The 21,835-nt window shown below is 42.5% G+C and overlaps 1 protein-coding gene across 1 annotated transcript; it reads right to left on the bottom strand.

Annotated features, from left to right (window-relative positions):
• Positions 1–6,817: 6,817 nt before the first annotated feature.
• flrt2 (fibronectin leucine rich transmembrane protein 2) lies at positions 6,818–12,743 on the bottom strand. Its single transcript, XM_089022294.1, has 2 exons — positions 12,296–12,743; positions 6,818–9,656 (listed from the first exon to the last, which is right to left on the bottom strand). The coding sequence occupies exon 2, from the start codon at positions 9,246–9,248 to the stop codon at positions 7,266–7,268; it is 1,983 nt and encodes a 660-aa protein (XP_088878420.1). The 5' UTR covers positions 9,249–9,656; positions 12,296–12,743; the 3' UTR covers positions 6,818–7,265.
• Between the last annotated feature and the right edge of the window lie 9,092 nt (positions 12,744–21,835).

The raw sequence follows: 21,835 nt of genomic DNA, 5'->3' as shown, positions 1-21,835 counted from the left end.
CTGCTTCTGGTCACCAGCTTCACCTTCTTGCCTTCACTATTCATCAACATCTTCATTCATTACGGGCCCTTACCCAGGCGACGAGTCTCTTACTCAAGGTCACAGCTGCTCTGTCCCGCCAGGAATTGCCACTCGCCTGACCCACTGGCTCAACATATGGTGGCGTGACCACGCTCGCGGAAGTCCAGTGACAGGAAGTTCAACTTTCATCCGGGGAAGTTGCTCAGCGTGAGGCACATTGCGATGTGCGGGTTTCACAATGTCAATGTTGTATTTTGAATCAGGTACATGAATGCACTGACAGAGAGAGCAAAAGGGGACACGGGTGAGTGTACGATTTAAAGTACTTTACAAAAGCAGCTGCATTACATTTGGGAAGTCAGGCGTTAAGTCACTTGATGTTTTGTTTTTTTGTTTTTTTTTGGGGGGGGGCTTTTGGGTGGGGGGTGTACTGCAGAAAAAAATACCACAAAATAAATAATGTAATAAATACATACATACATAAAGTAATAAATAAAAGAAAATAAAACATTAAAATGAAAAAAAATGAAAAATTAAAAAAATTAAAAATATAAAATGGTAAAAAAAAAACAATAAAAAAATATTATTAAGAAATTGAAAAAATGAAAATTCAAAGATTAAAAATAAAAATAAAGAAACATTTAAAAAAATATAAAAATACAAAAATACAACAAAATACCAAAATACAAAAATTTCGAAGATATAGAATATTTTACAAGTTTTACTAATAAAAAAAGAAAAAATAATAATAAAACATTTGAACATTAAAAAATAAATGAATAAAAAAAAATAATAAAATAAAATAAAATAACTATCGTACTTCCGGGTTGAGTGAACGCTGGCGCGTGTGGCTGCCGCTGCTCACCCGCAGAAAGAATATCCTGTGACTGTGAAGTGTCCTTGAGAGTTTTGAAAGGCGCTTATAAATTGAAGGTATTATTATTATTATTTAAATAGAAAAATAAATAAATAAATAAATAAATTTTAAAAACTACTACTCACCCAAAAAATCAATATAAGAAATAAATAGAAATTAAAAAAAAAACTACCGCCCCACCAAAAAATACATATGAAATGACCACGCAACAAATTTACTCCAGCCAAGTTAAAATGACTGTTCTTTTTTGTGTTATACGACAATGACAATATAATTTCCCGAGCTTTTCAATTGTTCCGTGTAAATTATGAAGCAACAAAGCAATCCCATTTCACGCTGATCCTCAAACACGAACCGCTGTGCCAGTTGTTAGTCGTGTCACTCGATGATTCAGCAGCAGTTCACTTTTGCTGGGGGGACAATTAAAAGCATAAATACAATAACAAAAACCACTTTTGGTTGTGAACTAAATAGGTCAAAACAAACTGGGAACCGAACACGGAAAACATGGTTTGGGGAGGGGGGGATTATAGTTCGTATTGACGGGCAAATATTTCCATCTCCAAAACATCGTTGTCATGTAAACCGGCTTTCAAAGCAACTTCAGACACTCATTTTTTTCGGTATTTCAAAAACCAAATGTTTATCGGAACTACAATCAGTCATGTTCCAGACCCTCACTGCCAATAAAGCTTCATAAAAGCGTAACATCAACAGAAAAGGATTAAGCACGACATGGTACAATGTGCCACCAGACTCTCGCTAACGAGGCCCACCACAACACAACACAACACTCAATCATTCATTTTTTTGTATGCAAAGTCATCCCAAACGGACTGACTTAACGCTCGTGGCATTTGCCGTCGGCGGCAAAGCAAATGGCCGGAGAAAAGCGCCGGCCTCGTCCTGACATCCATTAGCCTAGCGGTCAAAATAGCAGCCGGGGTCTCACCTCTGTTCCCGCTGTAATTAAACACTTCTCAAAACGGCGGAAACATCCGACCGTCGGCAGCCATTTTCTTTTTTGGGAGAATGGCTTCACTCTCTCTTTAAACCCCCGCCTCACTGCTGCGTTCTTGACCAATCACCTTGCTTTAACCGACGACTGGGGGCGGGGAATAGAAGACCAAAACAAGCCAGCTGCCATTTTCTTGTTAGGAGAACGGCAGCTGTGTGTATCCTGAAAAATAGTTCGTATGCCAAGGTAAAATGTTCATAAATTTAACGTTCGTAAACCGAAAAGCCAAGGGGTTCGTAAAGCGAGGTATCACTGTAGTCCATTTCTCAAAGTTATTCATTTTGAACGCCATTTTCTTCCATCTTAGAACAACCAGCAAAAAAATAATACAAAATATCGGAACTACGCTATCACGATTATTGGCTACGATTCCGTGGAATAAAACGTGAGCAAATCCAATGGCTCTTTTATTTCCCCCTCACCCAACTCCAAAAAAAAACCACAATAATCATAATAATAATAATAATAATATTTCTAACCGTCACTTAGGTATGAACAGCTTGTGCAAAAAAAAACATTTAAAGGTTCCAAAGACTTGACATTATAAGTTTTAACCTCAAGGCACATACATGGAACAACAACAACAACAACATTTCATGGTGAAGAAAAGAAACCTTCAAACTTTGCTTCCGAAAAAAACATCTCTGCGCCAATATGATTGATATGCCGCCATTTTACAAATTTTCGCAGGTAAAAATCGGATTTTGACGATGTGTGTCAACAACTGCGTCGCAACTCCCATTAGTGTCGAGTAAATGTGCTTTCAAGCGGCCATCTTGTTACCATCTCCTCGTTCGGTGCCACCTAACGAGATAATGCAAATATACCCCAAAAAAAGCCAAGGTGGAAAGCTTCTGCGGCTGTCGCGTGGGAATGTTTTGGTTTGTTGAGCCAAACGACGTCATAAACTGTCGGTTCAATGCGTTGTCAAATTTCACGTTAGATTTGCTTTTGCGGGCCGAATAAAATGCCGTGGTGGTCCGGATTTGGTCCCCGGGCCTTGACTTTGATACCTGTGGCTTAGACTCTCTTGTTTCATCAGAAAAAATAGTTAATTCCTAAATTATATGAGTTTGGATTTATACGAGCTTGAAATGAGGGTGGTTGTCCAAAATACAACGCAATACATACATATTAATTTAAATGGTGCTTTAACAACAGTAGAAGCTGGAACAAAGCGCTAAAACGGACAAAATAATAATAATAATACATTTCATTTGTAAGCGCCTTTCAAAACTCTCAAGGTCACTTTAGTTTTTTTTTTTCTGTGGGTGAGCAGCGGCAGCCACACGCGCCAGGGTTCACTCAACCCCAAAGTAACTTAAATAGATAGCACACTAGCAAACTAGCGAATATATAGCTAATAGCAAGCGAATAGATAGCTATCAGCTAGCGAATACATAGCTATTAGCTAGCTACCAGGTAGCTAATAGCTAGCTAGTGAATAGATAGCTACTCGCTAGCGAATAAATAGCTATTGGTACTTGAGACGTGAAATAAAATGGCAGACCAAAGAACGACCACCTCGAAAGAATGCTGCCCCCTCGTGGAAGGCAAAAAAAACATTGCCAAAGGTCTGACCAGCGCTTTACCGGCACCCCCGCTACATGAAAAACCAAAACCCGAACAAATTCGGCAATGGCAGTGAATGAGTTCTTTTTGTCTTGCTACTCAATTGCTGGACTACGCGGCCCGTGAGCCGTTTTTCCTTTCCGTGAGTCGGTCTTGCTCAGCGTGAGTCATGGGCAGCCGAGCCAAAGTAACGACAATGTATTTTTCTCCCTTTTTGTTTCTTTTTTTGTGCAAAGGAGGAGTGGAAGGATTATGAGTCTGGGAACTCTTTCAGCGTGGCCCCATCAAAATAAAATCATGTCAAATCAAATTGAGTCTTCTTAAGAAGGGTATAATGGAGGCCGACCTCTCGCACGCAAAGCGCCGCTGCCTCAAACCGGTGAGACGAAAGGCAAAGGAAAACATTTTTAATTGAGCCCACGCTGAGATCGCGGCGACCACGCCGAGGGCGTCAGGGGGGTGACGGATGAATTTTATTCGCTATCAAGCTGGCTATCTATTAGCTATATGGCTATCTAGCTAGCTATTAGCTAAATAGCTATCTAGCTAATTTGTAACAGAAAATAAGTGACAGAATGAATTTAACACAACTAGCTATCTTGCTAGCTATCTATTAAAGACTTCTCAAACCCTCGATAGCATCTGACCGTTGCTAAATTTTTAGCTATCTCAGTGGCTTCCTAGCTAGCTGTCTATTAGCTATCAAACTAGCGAGCTAACTGTCTAATTTACAACAGTTTCTTATCTTACAGACAGTGGCTTTTTTAGGTGTTTAGTTACCTTACATGTTTCGGCGTGTACTTCCGCCTCCGCCGAAACATGTAAGCTAATTGAACACCTAAAAAAAGACACTGTCTGTTGGAAAAGAAACTGTTGTAAATTAGATAACAAGAAGACAGTGTGAACTTAACAGAGCTAGCTATATTAGTTATTTGTTATCTGGCTACCCGACTGGCTATCTAGCTATCTAGGTGGCTTCCTGGCTAGCTATCTGCTAGTTATCTAACTGGTGGGATAGCTATCTATTAATTATCAATTAGCAAGCTAGCTAACTTTCTACCTATTTGAGTTACTTCCCTGGTTGAGTGAATGCTGGCGCATGTGGCTGCCGCTGCTCACACACAGAAAAACTTAACCTGTGACTGTAAAGTGACCTTGAGAGTTTTGAAAGGCGCTTATAAATGAAATGTATTATTATTATTATTATTATTATTATTATTATTAATGCTAATTCGAATGCCGTGAAATGCACAGATGGAAAAACAAAACAGAACATGAAAAAGAACATAATTAAATGGGCGATCGGCGAAATATCCGTCAGCATGGATGAGCACAGATTAATTACAGAGTTCAATTTGTTTCTTCCTTCCTAATTTATTAACCAAAAAAAACAATACCAAAAAAAAAAACAGTGAAAAGTTGCACAATTCAACAAAAAGGGGCGGAGCTCACTGTGTGGCGTTTTTTTAAAATGGTCTCCTGACACGTCACAATGCCAAAAATCCAAATATTTTGGCTATAAAGCATGTCAGACACAATTGCTTTGAAATGATTCCACGTCATTTAACTCATTCACTGCCAGACAATGTGCAAAAACGTGTCCTCTCGTGCCAGGGTTTTTGTCACTTTCACTCAAATTCCAGGAGACCGCAGAATATTGAGTTTTAGGACTACATAAACATTCAATGCAGCATAAGAAACCTTAGGGGTCAAAGTCAAGGCCCGGGGGCCAAATCCGGCCCAACACATCATTTTTTTTGGCCCTTGAAAGCAATTCAAACTTGTGAAATTCCATGATGCTTGCTAAAATCTGAAACAAAATTTAATATTTTTGGATGTAAACCATAATAACAGTCAATATCTTGACTTCAGATTTAAAAACTAGTTATTCATGAATTTGTCGTGCGTTCTATATGTAATGTGGAGGGGATTAAACATTATAATGTGTTATTATTATTATTATTATTATTATTATTATTATTATGGCTTCCCCAATTTCAAAACGAACCTCGAGAGGAAACCATAACTACAATGTGGCCCGCGGCAAAAAAAAAGACTGACACTCCTGCCTTAGACTAAAAAAAATAATTCCTAAATTATAGTGTTCTGGAGTTATATGAGATTGAAATGAGGGCAGCGCTGTCCAAAATACAATGCAAGAATAATAATAATACATTTCATTTATAAGCGCCTTTCAAAACTCTCAAGGTCACTTTACAGTCACGGGATAAGTTTTTTTTCTGTGGGTGAGCAGCGGCAGCCACATGCGCCAGCATTCACTGAACCCGGAAGTAACTCAAATAGATAGCAAGTTAACCAGCTGGCTAATAGCTAGCTAGCTAGATAGCTAGATAGCTAATAGATAGCTAGCTAGATAGTTAGGCAGGTAGCCAGATGGATAGCCAGCCAAATAGCTAATAGACAGCAAATAGCAAGCTAGCTAGGTAGCCAGCAAGATAGCTAATAGCTAGCATTCTATACATACATATCGGTTTATATAGCGCTTTAACAACAGCTAAAGCTGGAACAAAGCGCTAACATGGACAAAAGGGAAATGCTGCTCCCTTGTGGAAAGGAAAAAAAAAACATTGCCAGAGGTCTGGCCAGCGCTTTATCGGCACCCAAGCAAGAATAAAAAAACACAACCTTAACTAATTCGTCATTTTTTTGAATTCCCGAATAAATTCGTGAATGGCAGTGAATGAGTTAAGAAACCCCAATGAGCAATAAACGCAATCACAACGCGGAGTAATGATATATGGGTGGGGGTCCGAAGTAGTTGGGGGGGGGGGGAGGGGTCAAGTGAAATATGTGCCTTTGTCTGCTTCACGCTCTCCGTTCTGCACGATTGGGGGGGAAACACGCCCCCTTGTGGCCTCAGGGGGGTGGTGAACAGTGTGTGGAGCCGGGATGGGGTAGGGCGGGGGGGGGTCACAATCTGTTAAGACTCAGCACATTCAAGCACTCCGTCGAGGGCAATCATTCTTCTTTGCTTTTTATGTTCGCGTTAATCAAGTCGCTCCCACATAATTGTGTGCGGAAAGATGACAAATCCATTTTTTTTCCAAAAAGTGTCTTTCAAACCAAGGTTCATCTTGATTCGGCTATAAACAAATAGACCATTTTCGAGTTAAAGGCACTTTTGGGATTTCTCTGCATGGGGAAATCATCTGATCACACCCTCATCCATACGAGCAAGCGCTACGACCGTTTCGGAAAAGTGCACTTCAGTTTCTCCGACATGCTAACGGGTGGTGATCTTTATCTCCTACCCGCCAATTGGCGTCCTATCTGCGCGTACGACCATTTGGATGACATACGTGGGAGGCTTTTACGTCTGAAAAGCGCACAGAAAGGCAATTTATTTGGATTTTCCCGTGGTTAGCAAAGGATCCCAGCCCCTGGTAGCGCCGACGGCATCCGCCGGAAGCGACGCCCACCAGGGTGCCGTGATTGTACAAACTTGTGTTCATGTACAGTATTGACCATCAAAACAACATCCCCAACCCTGCTGTTTAGAAAAGAAAAACACAAAATAAACACTTTGATAGCCTTTTTTCTATTCATAAAAAAGATAGCAGAGATTTCCACGCTATTATCCACAGTATAAATTACATCATCAACAGTTATTGTACAGTTATATGTCACAAACGGGGGGGGGGGGGGGGGGGGTATAGGGGTATGTTTTCTGCTATTGTCCACGCAAATGTTGTCTGTGTGCATTGTCAATCACCTCTGGAGTTTATGGGTGCACCCCCGCAATACCCGCCCCCGGTATCACGTGTGGCAAAACTCTGTACTGGGCACGTTGCTGCTCTTGCAGTAAGCTAAGCTATTGTTACTGAGGTGACAGTCCCTAAATCCAATCCCCCCGTTGGGGGTGTAGATGGGCTGAATACGGAAATCCCCCTTGAGCAGCTGCTCGTTGTTCAGCGCCACAATCTGGAAACTGGTTTCGGTCATTTCAAGAATGGAGTTATCCTTCTTGGTCCCGGCTTCGCAGTAGTCGTCTTTTCTGCGGCCTCGGTTGTATTTCCACTTGGTCGAAGACGACCGGGATTTGCGGTGCATGTGCCAACAAAACAGGCTGAGTAGCGTGACCAAGACGATCAGCACGGCACCGCCGATGATGCCGGCCATTAGCAAGGTGGAATTGACGCTCTCCTTGGGGGTTTGCCCCGAACCTGGAGACTTGGTTGGCGAGGCTGACTTGGTCCTGGCCTCGGTGCAAATTGTATCCTCCCCGGGCCTGTAGGAATTATGGGAGTCCAAAACGTGCACGCAGATGCGGTACACGGACCGGGGTTCCAGGTGGCTGAGGCTGATATGCCGCTGCGCCCCGCTCACCGTCCGTTCCCGCATCCCTTCGTTGATCTGGCTTTGGCTTCGTTTAACCCAAGTGACTTTGTAAGCTGTGACGGTGAAATAGGAAGCCCAGCTCACTTCGATATTCGAAGAGTTAACCACGTGGAAGGAAATCTGAAGCGGGTCCTCGTATGGAGGCAGGGGCCCGGGAGGATTATGATAGATCGGGGGCATGGGAGGAGAGGGCGAGTATGAATCGTCAGGGATGGGAGAGGTCGCTAGGGTGGACATGGCGGTGGTCGCCGAGGTGGTGGTGGGAGGAGGGGGAGGCGTAGAGCGAAGTGTAGGCCACGGAGGCTGGTCGGCGTCGACCGGACATTCGATTATATCCAAGGTGAGCTCACGGATCGCCATCCCGCGCACCCTGTCTGGACTCTGACACACGAAACCTCGGGCATTGACGGTGGACGGCAAGGACTTGAGCCAGACCACCACCCACTTGACCGCGCAGTCACAGCGCCAGGGGTTATTTCGCACAATGAGATGCCGTAAGCTTGACAGACTGTCAAATACCCCCTGCGTGAGAGTCTGAAGCTGGTTGCTGGAAATATCCAACTTCTCCAGTCTATTTAAGTCCGTAAACGCCGCTACCGGGATCTGGTCGATCTGGTTCTCCTGCAGGCTGAGTTTGAGCAGCGACTGACTCGGTAAAAGCGGAGGCGGGAAGGTGAGCGAGTTGCGGGCCAACGCCAGTTCTCGGAGGCTGGCCAGTTCCTGGAAAGTTCCCGGCGCGATGCCCTCATCCGTCAGCAGGTTCCCGTCCAGCAGGAGGCGCTGCAGCCGCGTCACATTCTGGAAGGCCTCCTCTGCAATGTTAGCAATTCGATTCTCGTCCAGTCGCAGTTCCGTCAAGTCCTCGGGTAGGCCGATGGGAACGCTGCTTAAGTGGTTCTTGGTGAGGAAGAGGAGTTTAAGACTGACGGCCTCCCTGAAGGCCCCTTCTTCCACCCCCACGGTGGAAATGGAGTTGTCATCCAGGTGCAACTCCTCCAGTCGAGTCAGCTGCGCCAGGGCTGCCCTGGAGATGGTTTGAATATTGTTCTCCTGGAGATGCAGTACTCGGGTGTTTTTGGGCAAATTGATGGGAAACTCATCCAGCTGGTTCCCGTAAAGATACACCGTCTCCACAGAAGCCAGATTGTGAAGTTCCAAGGGAAAACCGGCGTTGTTGATCTGGTTGTTGTGAAGGTAAAGGACATTGTAGCCTTCCTGTATCCCCAGCGGAACAGATGTCAGGCTGCGCTCGTTGCAGTACACAAATAATTTGTCGCAGCGACACTCTTCTGGGCAAGAGGCACCTGGGCTGAATTGCATCTGAAGGCTTAGGATGACAGTCAACCAACATTGGAAGAATGAAGTCCAATCCTTATTCCATGGTCCCGTCGGAAACTCCATCGTTGAAAATTAAAAAGAAGGAAGGGAAGAAAAATTAAAATACCCAGAAAGGAGGGGAACTAAGAAAAAAACTACAAGTAAATAGTGGAATAATCCGGCTAATACGCCATTTTTAAAAAGAAGTCCACCACGGGGAATCTGGTCATCCTGTCGTCTGCCGGTGAACGGTCAAGAACACATCGTAGTCCAATCAACGCTCGTCCTCGACTGAAGAGCAACGGTCTCATTGGGTCCTTTGACTGACTCCATCCATGCCGAGACGTCAGACCACCTTGGAGCTCACAAAGGGCCGGTTAGAAACCGCGAGTCCGCGAGCCGCTAGCGTCTCCACCGGCCTGTCCGTCACACGCTGCCACTGTTCCCCAACCGGGGCGGAATCCGAACAGGGTGACATTTGGAATCAGAGACCTGTGGGAAAACAAAGAAAGGCTAGTATTTTCAGGGTGGCCTGCACACTCCCCCCACCGCCCCCATCCCCCGCCACGCTCTCTGCACAACACCACCACGTCCACCCCCCTTTCTTCCTCTCAAGCACGAACGCAGGAATACCAACGCCTTCCTTTCGTAAAACCGACGCTGTTATGACACCGCAAACACCGTGTCGCCGTGCGCTCAGTCTGATTGGCAAAAGAAAGTTTAAGCGTCTGATAAATATTCACAACAGCGCTTGCATATCCGGTATCGCAGACATAAAGGGGGGTTTTGTCCCCTTCACACTCTGTCAAGAGAGGCAACAGAGACCAACAACGGCGCACAGGCACGTACAAACACACACTTTGGATTTGCAGTTTGGCAGAAACATCAGTCCTGCTTGGTTTTATAACGCCACGTTCAGGAAGAGTTACTGTCTACAGACCTTGCGTGGATGGAAAAATAGATGCAGTGCTCGTTTTTTTCGGCTAGAACAGATTCTGAGTAAATGTGGGGATGTTTTTGCCAGTGGCCTAAGCCCCTCTTATGATCTGTTATTATTATGCTGAGCCCATAGTCGTCAAACTTTAAGGGTCGTAATCATGAAATGTCACGTACAGAGCAACCCAAATAGAACTGTATCGTGCCTCTTTGCAATTTTATCAGAATCAGAATCACAAAACCTTTATTTGTCCCGCAATGGGGAAATTTGCAGTACAGCAGCATGATGATACTAGTGCAGCGTGTTCTACCTGAAACAAATTCCTTGTGTGTTCTACATATTTGGCAACAAAGATTATTCTAATTCTGATTCTGAAACAAAGACCAATGACAAACAGAAACCTTGATCCTCTCCTATTTCATCTAGAACTGCTTCATGTCACAAAGAGGGTACAGCAAGCGCTGTGTCTTTGTGTTGTCATAGAATTTGTTATTTCGTTTTTTTTGGTGTTTTTTTTTTTTACTTCAAGATGGCGCCACGAGAGTGGCTGCCTTTACAGCTTTGAAAGGCGCTTAAAATAAAATGTATTATTATTATTATTATTATTTATTATTGTTGTTGTTATTATTATATATTATTATTATTAAAACATAACTTTCTCCACTGAGAGACGAATAAAGGCACATCCAATCCAAGCATACACACTTCTATGTACCACCTCTCACTCTGTTGACATACGGAACTTGTCTAACGGAATAGGTTACCAAATAATGTACTATTTCCTCCTGTAATAAATGATCAATCCGAAGCTATTTTTCACAGCGGGGAGGTTTCAAGTCAAACACAAGGCCACCGCATGGCCGAGGGCCACGGATCCATTCTTCTAACTTTTATGACTCATCAAACATTCTCTCTCCAACGTATACGATTGAACGATTCCGGTTGTCCTTGTGTGCTTTCGACTTTGCCGAATCTCCACCGAGAGTCATTGATGGATAACACAAACATAATTATGGTGAAATTCCCCGAGAGCGAAATGACTGCATGACTGTTTTTTTTTTTTTAGAAAAAAAAAATCTTCCACACACATCTGTGATCCACTTTTTCGAAATGGAAAGAGCTACTACATTTAATCAAATGAGCAGTGGGGAGAGAAAGCAACCGCGAGAAGCGATAAAACGTGCTACCGCAGCAGCGCTAGGCAATTGCATCCATATTGTTGCTGGAATCATTAAAAAAAAAAACAAATATTTTTAAAGCAGAACAAGGAAGCGCAACTTTGACAGACGAATGGATGTAGTGTTGGATATATATATATATATATATATATATATATATATATATATATATATATATATATATATATATATATATATATATATATATATATATATATACTGTGTGAACAGACAGAACAGACAGATAGACAGGTAGGTAGATAGATGGGTAAGTAGATAGGTAGATTGACAGGTAGATAGATCGATAGATCGATAAATCGATACATTGATATATCGATGGATCGATAGGTCGATAGATCTACAGGTAGATAGATCGATAGATCGATAGATTGATATATCGATAGATCGACACACATACACACGCATGCATAACCATACATACATAAACACTTGTACACATGTATACACACACACGCACACACACACACACACACACACACACTCACATACACACGCACGCACGCACGCCCACACACACACACACACACACAGCAGTCTATTACCTCCCATCAATGTTCTATCCCCATGTTATTAAATTTCCAGGCGAGCGAGCACCTCCAGATGAACGTTGCGATACGTGGTGGGGACAATCGGATTAGAAGTGGATTTACAGGAGGGGGGGTGTAGAGAAACGCAATTAAAAGTTGAAAAACGCTCAAGGTATTTAAGCCGCGATAAGAGGCAGATCAGGCATATTTGAAAGGTCGCCCAGTGAGCGGCGTTCATTCGGATGGAAGATTTCCAAGAGCGCTTTGAAAAGGCGTGAGGTGCATCGAGAGTGTCATCACCACGGGAGCGCTGGCGATTTTTTAATTCGTTTCAATCGGGGGGTGAGGGTGGAGGTTATATTTTGTCATTTTTCCCAGGGAGAGATCCTCACGAAACGCACTCTGGAGCGTTAGTTCAAGTTAAACGATCAAACCGTCAATCCCCGTCATCCCTGACACCCACATTACCTTTGACGAGTCTTTCTCCTTCTGTCGCGTTGAACTTTTCTGCCTGGTCACAAGCGACGCTGCTGGATGCTCGTGCGTAAAAAAAAAGGTCCTGGTAGCGCCGGAGTCAGGGTGATCCGATGGAGCCTCCAAGCGGCATTTTCGACGCCGCCCGCCTTGATACTGACGATTGTTTTGTCCGTTTGAACTCAACGGAGACAGAACGCAGGGCGACGATCGCGGTTCCCACTGCTCCCCGTCCGCTCAAGCACAACCCACGCGTGGAAGTCTCCGTCGTCTGCTTTGTGACGGGCCATGACGTCTGTACCCGTGCACACTCGCGGAGTGGAAAGGGGGAAGGGGGGTCAACTTGCACTTTGGTGTTTCTCGGCAAGACTTCCTTTTCCTACCCTGGAGTTGTTTTCTTAGATGCAATCCGGTTGAGAGTGCGACGTGCGCGCTCCGCCTCGCGCCTCTCCCTCCCTCTCTCTTTTCTGTCTCTCTCTCTCTCTCCCCCGACCGTCCCTCCCCTCTACAGAATAAAGAATGCAAAACCCCCAACAGCCTCGTAATAGCCGTGCTCCACCTCCTCACGTGCCCCCACACTGCAGAAATTCGTGCGTCTCTCACCACTAAACCACATTGTCATTTGTTCCAGTTTATAACTTAAAGCAATGGTGTCAAACGTGTTTATTTTAGCCGCGGGCCACATTGTAGTTACGGTTTCGTCTCAAGGGGCCATTATGAATTTTGGGATGCCATTAAAACGTTTCATGTCCTCCACATATATGTCATATTTTGCACGACAAATTAATAAATAACTAGTTCTGCGCTCTGCCCCCAAACTCTGGAAATCACATTCGTAACATTGATTCTCTTCCCACCCTCAAATCCCATCTCAAAAGCCACCTATTTAAAATGGAATTTTCTGTGTAGCTTTACCTCTTGTTATTATTATTATTATTATTATTATTATTATTATACTGCAGCGACAAATCACACTTCCTATTTTAAATTCATATAAAAAATGGAATCCCCCGATATCCTGTATTTTTCCAACATAGCCTCGGAAATCGGATTTTTTGATCTTGTGACAATTTCGGGGGTGTTTGCCTGTCGTGGTTGACTATCAGCTGTCACGCATGGCAGTCGCGGCTGTAGTCTAAATTCAATTCCTTGCCCGAAATGGCGATTCTGTTTCCCTGCATGAATAATTGATGGCATACATTTAGAGGAAAGAGTCTAGTTTTATTTTTATTTTGACGGACAGTTTGCAGTGGGCCATTATGATCTGGACGGTGTCTGTAAAAAAAAAAAAAAAAAAAAAAAAAAAAAACATATACAGTCCATTGATTTTGATTGAGCCGCATCTTGGAATTGAAGCGGATTTACAGTACATGGGACAGGAAATATGATGACGTGATGACGTCAATGGATGCTAGAGCTTTGTGTTTGCTTTCAACATTTAGCTTGTAGTGGATGTGCACATTCCACCATTATGTCCCTGATCCACTGGTGAAAAGGATGCTCTCCTATTTCATATAGAACTGGTTCATACAACTACAATGGTGCGAAAAAGTGCTTAAAATTTAATTACTGTCTTTATGTTGTCATATTATTTTGTTTTTTGGTTTTGTATTGACTTCAAGATGGCGCCGCGAGAGTGGCTGCCTCTACAGCAGCGCCTATATTTTGTTTTTCTACTTCTTCCTTTTCTTTTCTCTTACTTTCGTCACTTTGCTGCTGTGAAATGTCAGTTTTTCCACAGCAAGACTAATAAAGGCTTATCCAATCCAATCTCAATGTTTTTTTGTTTATTTTTTTACTTCAAGATGGCACCGCGAGAGTGGCTGCCTTTACAACAGCTCCTGTATTTTGTTTTTCTACTTCTTCCTTTTCTTTTCGCTTAATTTATTCACTTTGCTGGTGAAATGTCCATTTCTCCACTGCAAGACTAAAAAAGGTTAATCCATTCCAATGCCAATAGTTTTTTTTTTTTTTTTGACTTGAAAATGGCGCCGCAAGATTGGCAGCCTTTACAGCGGCTCCTATATTTTGTTTTTTTTCTATTTTTTCTTTTCCTTTTCTCTTACTTTCTTCACTTTGCGGCTGTGAAATGTCAATTTTTCGACTACGCGACTAATAAAGGCTAATCCATTCTCAATGTTTTTTTTTGTTTTTGTTACTTCAAGATGGCACCGCGAGAGTGGCTGCCTTGACATCAGCTCCCGTATTTTGTTTTTCTACTTCTTCCTTTCCTTTTCTCTTTCTTTTGCTGCTGTGAAATGTACATTTCTCCACTGTGAGACTAATAAACGCTAATCCAATCTAATCTCAATGTATCGCAATAGTCGCAATATTTTGAGTGACAGCGTTTTAAATGTGAGAACCATATGTCACAAATCCTTTCCTTTTTTTCCCCCCTTAGTCAATAATCTTTGTGTAATTACAGTGGAAATTCCCGTTCTTTCCCGTGCTTGGAGAGCTTTGGCGTGGCATATTTACTCTGCATGCTTCCTTGCACCTTGATAAAACTGCAGATACACCAGAACTCGACGTGCACATAAAAATGTCCGTCTGCAGCACTCCCGACTGTGTTAAGGGGGGATGCAGAGGGGGGGGGGGGGAGTCATCTTCCAGATGCAGATATGTTTATCCCTTGATTAAATTCGTTAGCTTCCCGAGAGACATCATTAGCTTATCACATTCCTCTCTGCTTTCATTTACATCTGGACATTGCAAAGCACTTCAAAAAGGTGCCAGCCAAATTAGCGTTACATGAAATGGAGAAACCCTTGCAAAGAACTGCACACGTATTTTAATTTTATTTAATTTAATTTAATTTATTTATTTTTCCTGAGCACAATCGTAACAGGATTTTACACCAACGAAGTGATAATGGTGGCATTTGTTTGGGAGGTTTCAGTGGCTTTAAAGGACAATAGCGGCGATTCTGTTTGCAGTTGGGCGTTATGCTAGCGGTTTGCACATCCGCCTTGCACTTCTGATGTTGGGGGATTTAAATCCGCTATAAAACTTTGCATATTTCTCCAAAGAACTTGTGCGTGGGTTTTCTCCAGACACTCTACCTCCCGAAAAACACAAATACATTCACGATTTTGCCGATAGGGGCGAATCTTATACCGCCTCTCACCTTAAACGTGAGTGTTTTCAGCTAATTAACTGTTTACAGAACTTTTATTACATATTTTTTTTTTATAAAATTCACCAAACAAAATACCTATTTTATATATATATATATATATATATATATATATATATATATATATATATATATATATATATATTATTATATATAATAATATATTATATTATTATATTATTATATATATTGGGATTGGTATTGTTATTGTTACGATGGCCTTTTTTTTCATTGGGGCCAATTCGCTGGTTGGGTTTTGAGGTAGTACCCAAAAATCCGACCTCCCTAAACGCAGCACAATGCACAGTGCGGGTAATGGTTCCAAATGGTAAAAAAATTTAAAAAAAAAATAAATAGTGCAATTTTCTGCAATTTCTTACACGACCATCTTGCGACGATACACGCCGTATGCATACACAAAACAGTATTTGATAACACAACGGTTATTTTTGTCTGTGCGTTCAAATGCAAGATGGAGTTTTTGCCCTATGCCCGAGCCAGCCTGTAAAAACACTTGATAACAAGCAAGCCCCTGTCGTTCCGTCGAAGAGGGGGTGGGGGGTGGGACCCACAGGGAGCTGAAAGGGCTTATAAAGGAAGGACGGGAAAAGGGGATTGTGGATTACTGGCATTTTTGACACAAGGCATCAAAGTCATCCTTGTCTTCGTGAGATTTAAAACCTCAGCTGGCTGCTTAGCAACACGTGTCGTCTTTTGCCGATTGCCGTTTGATATTCCCGCAAACAACATCAAGTCTCCCACGTGCGTGCATGGCTAATCGCTGCCATTCGTGAATTTATTCGGTTGTTGAAAAGTGTGACGTGGAGCGCCATTCCCATTTTTTTAGTTTTTTTCTTGTGGTGGGTGCAGATAAAGCGCTGGTCAGACCTCTGGCAATGTTTTTTCCCGATAGGAGTAAGCATTTGCCTTTTGTCCATGTTAGCGCATTGCTACAGCATTAGTTAAAGCACTATATAAATCAATATGTATTGTATTGTATTTCATACATCCGCCCACATTTCAAGCGCGAATAACTTCAAACCCAGATCACTTATTATCCCCGCCCCCAATTAACTCATTCAATGCCATTCACAAAATTATTCGGGAATTGAAAATATGGCGTAGAGCGCCATTCCCGAATTTGTTCGGGTTTTGTGTTTTTTCATGCTTGGGTGCAGATAAAGCGCTGGCCATGACTTCTGGCAATGTTTTTTTCTTTCCCACAAGGGGGCAGAATTTCCATTTTTTTCAATGCTAGCGCTTTGTTACAGCTTCATTTCTTGTTCAGGCGCTATGTAAACCAATATGTACATACATATGGCGGAAACCTCAGTTTTCACAAACTATGATTGCCTAGTGACTAGTATCACTATCGCTAGTGATAAGAGCATACTGGCCCGAGCTAGCACACTGTATCTATAGCGAACTGCATGAGCAACTACATTGGTGTGTTGATTTTCGCACGATTAAAACAAAAGATTTATCGGATTTATAAGCAAAAAAAAAAAATCCCGACATGGGAGATTTAAATTCCATTTGAGAGCAGAAAGAACCATTTTTCATTTTTGCCTCATTTTTTTCTTCATTCCGTTCCTCGAGAAGCTTAATGGCTCAACATTTTTCAAACATCTAATCACAGCGCTTATGTGGAACGTCGTCATTTTCTTATATTTAGCCGCCTGACCCAAAAAAGAAAAAAAAATGGCGGTTGTGCCTTATTTGGGGAATGCGGCGTGTTTGTTGGAGAGCCAAAAAAGCACAGGACAGACTCCCAACTCACGACGGACTCAAAGAGATGACCACGCCAGGAAGGAGCAGGTCTTTGGGTCACAGGAAAGATGGTCCTGATCCCACCTCCCCCCCTCTACCGCCTCCCTCGTTTGCTTTTTCTTTTGTTTGAAGTTACATCTGGGCTCAATTTCCTCTCCTGACTGGAGTAAAAGAGGAAGTCTTCTGGGTGGGTGGAAGGGCGGCCGCTTGCCTTGCAGGCTTGACTGTACAAAAAAAAAAAAAACTGTAATCCGTGAGTCATTTTGCTCCAAAAGCTGAATAAACGCAATATCCTGACTTGCGTTCATCAAATTGAATTTGGGATGGCGTTGAAATGGGGGAACGGGGGGATGTTTGGAAGTTCAAAACAAGGTTGCGAATGCGAAAATAAAAAAAAAAAAAAAAAAAAAAACAGAGCCGTCGGTGTTTGATGGCGTGAGTGACGGACAAAATTAAAAAAGCAAAGATAGGCTCGGTGATCGGTGACCTCTTAGGGTGCCGTTACTTCGGAGTTTGTCACAAAAATCAGGAGAAAATAATACACTGGTGTTAAATTAAAGGCGCGGGGGCCAAATTTGGTCCACCAGATGATTTTATTCGGCCCACCAAAGCAAATCAAGCATGTCAAGTTGCATGATGCTTGCTAAAGTCGGAACAAAAATGGAAAATTATTGCTTTGTGTTAAAGTCAAGGCTCAGGGGCCAAATCTGGCCCGCCACATCATTTTATTTGGCCCGTGAAAGCAAATCAAACTTGTGGAATTCCATGATGCTTGCTAAAGTCCGAACCAAAATTTCAAATTGTCCCATTGAACCAAAATACAAGTCATTATATTTTATTTAAAATTAGAAAATTGGTTATTACAGTAAAGTCTCGTTATATCGATATTCAAGGGAGTCCGAAAAAATATCGATATAACCGGGACTATCGATATATCCGACCCTCTTTGCATATAATTTTCTCCGTGCGTGCATAGAAATAGTATCGATATAACCGGGACTATCGATATATCCGATATCGATATAACGAGACTTTACTGTATATTTGTAATTTGTTCGTGCTTGGGTGTGGTGGATTATACAACCCGTAGTCTTTATTCGGAAACGTCTCGCATTGTGTGTAGCAGTACGTAGCAGGGGTGTATTACTCATCTAAGCCCCCACGCAGACACCCCCGGATTTCAAAAGCAAGATGAGACGGGAAATCGGGTGAATCCAGATTACATCAACTAGCAGGTGAAAGCGCTTCTCGACAGGACGTCTACCTCGCCAATTATTCTTTTTTAGACGCGACTGGGATATTCGCTGTTTAATCCATCTCGGTCCGCTGATGGCCCGATTTGGCTTTTCTTTCGGGGGGTGGGGGGTGTCATAATTCAAATATCAGATCGAGTTTTTGGTTTCTTTCCTCATCATCATCATGATGAATTCTTTTGTTATTTTTGCTAGTCACAATCAGCTCCGCGGCATTAACCCTGGCAAGTTTTCTGCAATTTAATGCTTTGTGGGATTAAATTCTGGCCGCTCGTTTGGAATCGCGAAACATAACTCGTGATACGGAATGCTTCGTTTCTGTCTTATTCTTTTAACTTTTGTCGACAGAATCGTCCGGTCCATGAAATACCAATGCGATTTTTAACCCATACGGTTTCGCTAAGGCACTTCACTTCGCCCCTATGCAACAATCTGCGGTTCCATCTGGACTACTTTGAGCTCCCGATGTCACATTTTGTTTACACTTAGGACCGCAACACAAAATTGTCTGACAAAAAAAATTAAACACCCCGAGGGGATCTCTCGGCGGACGCCTGCGTGAGAATTAGCGGCTCTGATGAATCAAGACTGCCTTGTTTAGCCTCCGCTCGCCTTGTCTCATGAAGAGAAAGAAACAAAGAGCGTGGGAGGAAAAAGAACAGAGTCAAGGGGACTACTCGGAGTGACAATACAAGAACGAATCGATTGAAAAAGGCCTATCGTTTGTTTCAGTGCCCGTAGCCCAGAAGAACAGATGAAAGCTCTCTCCGTCACGATCTGACGGTACAGGGCTCAAACTAGTCTGCGGATTTGGTCAATGGCGCTTTAGTAAGCGAATCACCTACGACTATCTGGGGATGAATCCTGCACACGATATCGGTTTTATTCGCTATTTTATGTTTAATACAGACAAAAGGTTCAAATAAAAAGCTTTAATTTTGAATATGAGTGACTTTAGAGTCACTCAGATATTCATTAAGTGTCTCCAGTTGGTCCACAATGCTGCTGCTTGGTCTTTTAACTGGTACATGTAAGAGGGAGCATATAACTTCTACTCTGGCATCCTTTTCCCGACACCTTCTGCATTTTAAGATGAAATGAATGAATGAATGAATGAATGAATAAAATTTAAAATTATATCAATACAAATTTTAAAATCCTATTGAAATCTTACAGTATTTTAATTGTAATTGTAATGTTTATAACTATCATTTTAATTTTAATTTAAAATGTAATTTAAAATGTAATTTAAATGTAATTTAATTTTAATTGTAAATGTATTTTATTTAATTTTATTGTTATTTAAATTTTATTTAGATGTTATTTTGATGTAATTTTTATTATCTTTATTTTTATTTTTGTTAAGCATAGGGGGATGAAAATAAACATGTTGATGTTTGTCGCCGGTGTAAAATTCCCCCACATTCTCGTTGGATTTTTCCACTCGGCATCACCCGCGTTCTTAATTTAGCACAATGCAGATTAATTGCCCGTATGACAAAAGGTAGGAACACGTCAGTGCACCTGTCTAGTCATGCGTCATATGAAGACAAATGCGTCATCGTTTAGGGTCTGGAAGTGGCTCCATATAAAAGCTCAACGCCCGGAATAACATCACTAAAACAATAGGAGAGCTTGACACCGACTCTGGCAACCGTCGTAATATGAAGGAATGACAAACGTTGACCAAAGTGACATTTGGAATCTCCTGCCAGGCGGCCGGATTGGGTTGTCATGTCAACACAGCGTGGTGGGGAAGAAGCATGAAGAGAGAGGTCTTGCGTTCACTTTTTGAAATACTGACGTTGCCCATTTTTCACGCCAGAAATAAATCTACTGTATTTTACGGTGTATAAGGCGCACCCAAAAGCCATGATTTTCTTCAAAAGATGACCCTTTTTATTTGGGGATTTGTCACTCTGCGTTGATATGAAGTGGCAATGTCGGAAGTTATACTTTGGTAATGGCCGCTGTCATCTGCATCAGACACGTACAAGAAGTCCTCGCCATGTTTAACGTTTATTTATTTTTTAAATAGAGCTTCTCGAACGACCTTCAAAAGCCTGACACGAAAGGGACTCCGAGCAAATCAGTTTAGTGGGACCGACCCGCTACGCTACTTCCTGTATTGCTGCAGTCAAGCCAATATCTCATATTGCGGTTTTGTCATGCCAATGCCCCCTTTTCCTGAGTTGCGCCTGAAAACAGATGTGGAGTATCTAAACATCACCCCACCAGCCCCATGTTGGGATATGGTGGCGCTGTTTTTGATTAAACGCCTTGACGACAGATGTCATTTTGACACTAAACACCATTTGTTATAGCGAAGTCGCCTTGTTTTTACACAACCTTGCGGTACCGTCCCAAAAAAAAAAAACAGGGCGCGGGCCAGTTTGGCCGCTTTCAAAAGACACACACGCTGACGTGTGACGGTTAAACAAATAGACTGAAGGCAGAACATTGCGCACGGCAAAACAGACGGGTTTGTATCTCGCCATCTGAGAGTGCCCCCCCCCCCTGTCCAACCCCCGTCCACAGAGAACCTCTTTGTTCTCCCGCCGACCTTCATGTAGACATTTTTATTTGACGTTGAGGTGCACCCCGCAACAGCCCATTGGAGCTGATGTCCCTACGCAGCCACCGGGGAAGGGTGATTACGAGTGTCATAAAGAAACCCGAACTCCATCTCCTTGGTGTGTAACAGTCGGAAAAACAATCACCGGGCGCAAATATAAAAATACAGTGATACCTTGGCTAACAAGTTTTTCGGCTTACGAATGTTAAATTCATGGGAATTTAATCTTGGCATATGAACTACTTTTCGGGATACACACGGAGCGCCACAATGTATGATGTGTCGTTCGCGAACGAGCCCGTTCTCCTAACAAGTAAATGGCAGACGACTTTTTTTTAATCCTCCATTCCCCGCCTCCAGTCTTCGTTAAAAGCCGCATGTGATTGGTCAAGAACGCAGCAGTGAGGGGTGTAGGGGAGTTTACAGAAACACAGAGCTGCAAATAAAAAAATAAATAGGTAGACGACAGATAGAGAGTGAGAAAATGGATAGAAAACAGTGAAATTTGGACTCGTTTCAACTTTATTTATAGTTCAAAGGCAGAGTTTAGATTGCAATGTTAAAAAATATCCCATCAATCAGGCTCCACAAATAACCCGCACAAGCCATCTGTACACTTGATGCAAAAAGCTATCGACCCAGCTAAACAGAACACAATTGATGAGGTAAAATTATCGCAGAGGAAGCATGGCAACTTCACTCGGATATCGTCAAGAGGCAACCTGGAAGTTCTTCATCCATTGATGATTTCAAGGCTAGCCACGGATGGTTTGAGAACTTTAAATGTCGTACAGGGATTC

This window comes from Hippocampus bargibanti, linkage group LG19 (genome assembly GCF_051943395.1).
Source record: "Hippocampus bargibanti isolate YZ-2025 linkage group LG19, ASM5194339v1, whole genome shotgun sequence".
Taxonomy (NCBI): domain Eukaryota; kingdom Metazoa; phylum Chordata; class Actinopteri; order Syngnathiformes; family Syngnathidae; genus Hippocampus; species Hippocampus bargibanti.
The sequence above is the reverse complement of the archived record's forward strand: the minus strand, read 5'-3'. Positions and strand labels throughout refer to the sequence as shown.